Source organism: Marmota monax, unplaced genomic scaffold (assembly GCF_021218885.2).
Source record: "Marmota monax isolate L192 unplaced genomic scaffold, Marmota_monax_Labrador192_F-V1.1 WCK01_AAM20220418_F8-fsc00027, whole genome shotgun sequence".
Lineage (NCBI taxonomy): Eukaryota > Metazoa > Chordata > Mammalia > Rodentia > Sciuridae > Marmota > Marmota monax.
In genome coordinates, this window is record NW_026694617.1 from 11,082,827 (window position 1) to 11,089,112 (window position 6,286).

The 6,286-nt window shown below is 48.9% G+C and overlaps 1 protein-coding gene across 2 annotated transcripts; it reads right to left on the bottom strand.

Annotated features, from left to right (window-relative positions):
• Positions 1 to 2,799: 2,799 nt before the first annotated feature.
• On the bottom strand, positions 2,800 to 5,072 carry Fezf1 (FEZ family zinc finger 1). Of its 2 annotated transcripts, XM_046422400.1 has the most exons (5): positions 4,644 to 5,072; positions 4,272 to 4,493; positions 3,946 to 4,080; positions 3,582 to 3,714; positions 2,800 to 3,158 (listed from the first exon to the last, which is right to left on the bottom strand). In XM_046422400.1, the coding sequence occupies exons 1-5, from the start codon at positions 5,070 to 5,072 to the stop codon at positions 2,800 to 2,802; spliced, it is 1,278 nt and encodes a 425-aa protein (XP_046278356.1). The 2 variants fall into 2 exon arrangements, with proteins under 2 accessions (XP_046278356.1, XP_046278355.1); XM_046422399.1 differs by having other exon boundaries at positions 4,272 to 5,072.
• Positions 5,073 to 6,286: the final 1,214 nt, after the last annotated feature.

The window sequence follows — 6,286 nt, forward strand, 5'->3', positions numbered from 1 at the left end:
TTTCTTCATTCTTCTTCCTACATTGTCGCAGCCATATTCTTCTGTGAAAAACTTTTTTTTTCATTGTCAAAGCACACTAGCATGGATTAACAAACTCCACACAGAACTATTCCCTAACTGGAGGAATTTTTTTTTCTTTAATAAACATTTCTTAACAATGCTTATTTTGTTTTCCACCAATACAATCATGACACCTTGAATGTTCAGAGTAATTACATGCTGGGTTTTGAGAATAAGTTCAAATGCTTATTGGGAATAAGTTCAAAAACCAAAAGCCATTTTCTACTATTTAACTTGAATTTATACATTACAAATTATAATGATCCCTGATCTCATTCTTCTTACTCAGAGAAAAGTGCTTCCAAGATCCAACTAAGCCACCTGGAAAAGGTGGTTAACCTCTGAGGCAGTTGCCTAAACTCCCTTTGCTGCTCTGGCATTTGTGAGGGAATGTTGGCCAGGGCTTGGGACAAGATAATCAAGTTGGCTGCCTTTTAAGAGAGAAAAGGTGCTTATGACGGACGGACGTGGGGATCCGAATTTATCCAACTATGGGATTCCCAAACTCTCCATCGCTTTCAGAAGTCAAATTGGACATGGACTTGGCCTCAAGAGAGGACAAAGTCGGGCTGTGAGGAGATCAGGAAAAGACAAATGTCGGAATTAGAGCTAGTGAATCCTGGGCTGGGACCTGTCACCATACACACAGAACTTGCGCTCCGGGGCCAGCACTGGGCGTCAAAACCTCGCTGTTCTCCAGAATCTTGACGGTTCACCTCTCGCCAGTACTCTCCAGCTCCCCAGACCTTCTCTTCCCAATCCGGAAGGTGCAGGGGCCGAAAGCGGCTTGAACCTCCCCAAGGGACTGGCTCACCCCCAAGTCCTTGATCACCCAGCGGGGGGTCTTTGTCACTTTCCAGCCTAGTAGGCCACTGTTGCCGTCCAGAGCTGTCAATCCTTCCCGGCCTTGAAATGTGAGTCCGGATTGCCAAGGAAACTATTTCCCCGTCCTGGCACTGCCTTCGGCCCATCTCCCGCTTTTGGTCTGGCCTTTTGCCCCACGCGCCACCTTTCCCTGGGCACCTTATGACGCACAAAAGAGAGGCACCGCTGCAACCCCACACCGCACTCCCTTTGCAATGGTCGAGAGGTCCTAGAGCTGTCAAAGCTGCCTGGATTCAGGCAAGAAAAGAAACTTCTTGGGCGCTGTGAAGCCTGCGCAGGATACGCGGTGAATTACCGCTGCCCAAAGCCCAGGCAGGAGCGCGTGAGCAGAGGGAGGGGCCCAAACACACCCCGGGTCTGACCTTGGCCACCCGGGGCTGGGAGGGGCGGCGGGGACCGCAGAGGCAAGGCAGGAACCCCCTATGCCCGCTCCTCTCCGCCTCACTCCCAGGATGTGGCCCCGCTGCAGCGGGCTACTGTGCTGAGCTGTGAGTTTGTCTGGCAGCTTCTACTGAGCAGCTAATAGTATAACAACCGGGCTTTGATAAATCTGAACTAATTACCCCTCTTAATTAAAGTCTTTAGCAGTTGTTTCACTGTTTTGGCAAGAAAACAGGAGAGACTTGCAGTTAGAAAACACCAGAGCCCGAGCTCACAGCGGAGCTGCTGATTAACACTTGAAGCGTTTCAAGGACCTGGCACCCGCCACAGTTTGGTTTTCATCCATGTTTCCTCCTTGAAGGGGCATATATTCGTCTATAAACATATACACATGAAAAACATGGAGCTCTCTTCGCCAGCAGTGTACAAATCAGTATATGCTTCAGGAAGCAAACAATAGATACCTTTCAAAATGATATTATGGTGCTTTGGTGGAAATGTGACACACGACTCCTAGATATATTGTTCTCACCTTACTGTGCACCACCAGTGTCAGAAGACCCAAACCAAAGTCATGTTTCTGATAGAAAAATACACATTTTCTTTTTCTGAACTTTACTGAATTGCATAACCTTACCCAAAGCTGTAACCACTTGCAGAGACGATTTGCATTTGGTGAATATTCAGATCTTAGCATTTGATAGTAATCAAAAGTTGAACTTTTTAAAAAGGAGGAGAGAGGGTCAGAACCAGAGATCTTTAGTTGAATAATACAAACAGAGCCCTAAAGTTTGTTGATTAAATAATCATGTTCCAAGTATTTATTTCCAACAGTCAGTGAATCAACTTTCACGTGCAAAAATCAAAACCGAAATTCAAATTCATTCATAATGAACCACCCTTATCTATTGTGTATGGGTGTGTGTGTACCTATGTGCTCACGAATGCATAGTGCACCTTTTCAGGCACACACACGTGTGTGTGTGTGTGTGTGTGTGTGTGTAACATACACACAGTGTTGTTACTTCCAAGGAGGATATAGTGATAAACGATCAGCAGGCATCTTGAGACAGCCGAATTGACACAATGGAAATATATACAATAATAAAATTAAAATGGTGCAGCATTCCCGGGTAGATAATACAGATCTCAATAAATACAGCAGAAATTTGTTTAAAAACAAAACAAACACCATCTCTCCACCCGAGATGAAGTCTTTCCAAATTAAAAAGAAAATCATAAAACCCTCCAAATTTCTCATAATTGTTAGTGCCTATGTAGAATATAATACACAAAACCATTTAGCAGGTGCATGCAAGAGGCCAAAGGCCAAGAAATGCAGAGGTTTCTGGTGCGCCTCAAAGTGTGGGGCCCAACATGCCCCGGGTTCTGCAGACCTGGAGGTTGGCTCTAGTCTGCCTCTGCCCCTGCAGTAGGGGCCCCAGCTGGGGGTGAGAAGAAACTTGGCCTCAATCACTGGTGGCCCTGGTGGAGCCCAGGCTGCAGAGGCCCTGGGGGCGGCAGAGGAGGCTGCAGAGGTGGCAGAGTGGTAGGGGGCTGCTGCTGTAGCGGAGGCGGCGCGTCGCTGCCTGGCTCCCCAGCCGGCGTGCGGGCCAACCCCAGACTGCTGTCGTGCAACTTGCGGACGTGCTTCTTGAGGTCAAAGTTCCTGCAAAAGCCCTTGCCACACGTGGGGCAGGTGAAAGGTTTCTTATCGTTGTGGGTGTGCATATGGAAGGTGAGGTTGTAAACCTGGTGGAAAGCCTTGTTACAGATATTGCACTTGAACTGCTTCTCCCCGCTGTGGGTCAACTTGTGGTTTTTGTAATTCCCTGAAACAGACAAATGACAGGGAGGTGATTCTGAAAGGAGCTTGAAATGCAGGGGAGGGAGAAGACACATCAAAGATTAGTGAGCAAGCTCCAGAGCTGCCTGGGCTGTAACTGCCAGTTCATGGTACTGGATTCCCTCAGTTTATTTTTAAACATCAACGGGGAGGGCCTTTCCTCGTCATTCTAATATACACTCATTAATTCAGTTATATAAAGCGAGAACCAGCGGTTCATATATCCCCTTGGTATATGAACCATGCCTTTCTCTAACACTAATCAGACTCAGGGGTAGGGTCTTAGAATTGGCAACCTAAGCCTCACATAACTATTTGCATTTTAAATATCGTTTTCTGAAATATCCCAACGATTAATATGGCTTTGGCCAAAACAGCCATGAGAGACAACATCTCCTGGGTTCAATACCTTTTTGATGAAATCCTTTGCCACAGAATTCACACACAAACGGTTTGTAGCCTGCATGTATTCGCGTATGTGTGTTTAAAGTGGAACTTCTATTAAATGCTTTACCACACTGGTTGCATTTGTGAGGTTTTTCCTAGGCAGGAGGGAGGAAAAACAGAGGAATTAAGGTGTTTTGTTATTATTACGTGCAGTCCTGCAAGCAAAACAGTGATGCTCTAACACTTATAAGCAGAACAAAGGCAAATGATATGTTGCAACTCCCCAGATAGCACATTTAAACAAATCTTATGCTAAAGAATAAGGTTTTATCAGTCATTTCAGCGTTCCTAAGTTTACCAGGTGAATCTGAGACAGAGGAACACACCTGCGTGTGAATGATCTTGTGCCTGCACAAGGTGCTGGCTTGTCGGAAGCCCTTTCCACACACTTTGCATACGAAGGGTCTGGCTCCTGTGTGCACCGGCATGTGACGGGTTAAGTTGTAGTGCGCGTTAAAGACCTTAAGATTAAAGACACGTAGAACAAGTTAGCCAGACAAGCACACTGAAATTAAGCACTCTGAAACTAGGGAGGAGGAGGGGAGGAAGTATAACAAGTGTATACAAATAATTACCCCCCAAAAAATAAGGAAGAAAGGAAGGGAAAGAAGAGATAGAGATAGAGAGACTGAGACTTCTTCAGAGTACTTGCCTTTCCGCACACTTCGCAAGTGAAAACTTTGGGCTTGGCATTAGGAGATCCTCGGCTGAAATCCGAGGTTTTGAACGCAATTTTTTCTGACAGAAGCTGGGCGCTTTCTTTCATGTAATGCTGCAGCTGAGCCTGAGACAGGTCCTTGAAAGCTACTCCGGAAGGATACTTCTCCACCGCCGGGACCACCAGTTTATTCCTTTCGGCTAAATATGTTTTTGGCTGCGGGTGCAAAGGGGAACTGAGAAAGTAGGAGGCCACCGGGTGGATGTTCACGCCGGCTGCCGGGTGGCACGGGCCATCACCTCTGTTCAGGTAGCACAGGGCGCCCATGGCGTGGAAGGAAGAGTGGTTGACCACACGCGGCCTTACCAGCTTGTACTGCTGCAGCGGCAGTGCATCACGGGCCAAGTCGCCCTTCAGACTCAGAGCGCAGTTGAGCAGGTCGCTGCAGCTGAACGCTGGCGCGGAGGGCGCTACTGCGGGCGCCGCCGGGGCCTCCAGACTCGCCTTTCTCGGCTCTGAGCCGGTCACTCCTGCCTTGGAGCTCGTGTCGTATGCCACAGGCACAAAGGGGATCATGCAGGGAATCGACGAGTTGAGATGCAGAGAGTGCTTAGGGTCCCCTTTGGGCACGGTTCCCTGCAGGAAGTGAGGGACAGGCAGGGCCTTGGGCTCTGGGGTGCGCGCCATAATTCGTTCGATGGAGAAAGCCAAGGGTTTGGATGTGCTCATCACGTTGCCCCGGGCTGAAGCAGTCGCTAACATTTTGGTGGTCGCGTTGTGGCAGCTACTGTCCATGTCTGAGTCGCCAGCGTCCGTCAGCCAGGGCTGGGCTGCGCGGTCGTTGCCTTGTTCCCTGCTTGTCACAGACCTGCGGAGAGGAGGACGGGCACCATCACCACCAGCAGCCTCCTCCTCCTCCTCCCCAGCATCACCAGCCGAACCTGCCTGCCCAGCCCAATGGACTCCTGCCAGCCCATCGCAGAGTTCTTGGCGCACCAATGACTCGGGGACAATCACTACTTATTTCTATCAATAGAAAGTGTTGTGTCAATAACGCAGCCAAGATCTCGCCAATCGTTAACTTCCAAGAGGAGAAGGTAAACTAGATAATTGCTCAATTCGCTTCCAACAGTCAACAGGAAAACTTTTTTTTTTTTCCTCTGCAGTCATTGACTACTTTTCATTGGTGAGCGAAGTTCCTCCGCCCAGAAGAGGCGGGGGCGCTCTCTGCAACGCGCCGCGCCCTCCCCTTCGCTCGCGCACTTGCCGGTGCACACTTTGCTACCCTCCAGCCACCCCCTCCCCCCTACTTCCTCCGTCTTTTTAATTCTCAATCTGCTTAACCAGGCTTTAGAGGCCAAGCAAATCTGAGATCAATTTTCTCGTTTAGCTCTAAGTGACATCATCTAAAATCATTGTGCAAGGGCTAAATAAGGAAACAGTCTAATTTCAGGGGCAAATGCCAGGCTATATTTATCAAACGCCAGGCTTCAGAAAGCCTTGGCCAGGAAGCCTTTGGCAGAGAAATCTGACGTTTCCTTGCTTGGTTCCGCTGGACCGTGATCGGGGCCGTGTCGCCTGTTACACAGTCCTCTTTCTTCCTCCAGGTCTGGGGGTGGCACTCTCTTGGCATCCCAGAGTCTCCAAGGCCCGATCCGAGTCTGGACCATTTGGAAGAAGCCAGCAGGTAACTGGCCTCCCCAAATGCCCCTGAGAATGAAAGGCCTTGGGGAGGCTTGTTATGTGTTTGTGGTTTTGTAAAGGCGATGCCGGTGGCAATAGCCTGGGAAAGATGCACTCCTGTCCACAAAGTAGAGGAGTTGCAAGGAATAAGCGGGTATCACACCGCAGGAAACTCTGACTTGGATCGGACCCCACCCCGGATACACACAAATACACGCGAGCGCGCGCTTCCATGAGTTTCAGTTGGGAATCCGGAAAGAGCATTTCTTTAAAGAACCTGCTCTCAGCTAGAGCTCTCTCCCAGCAGAGCATTTTTAAGCACTCAA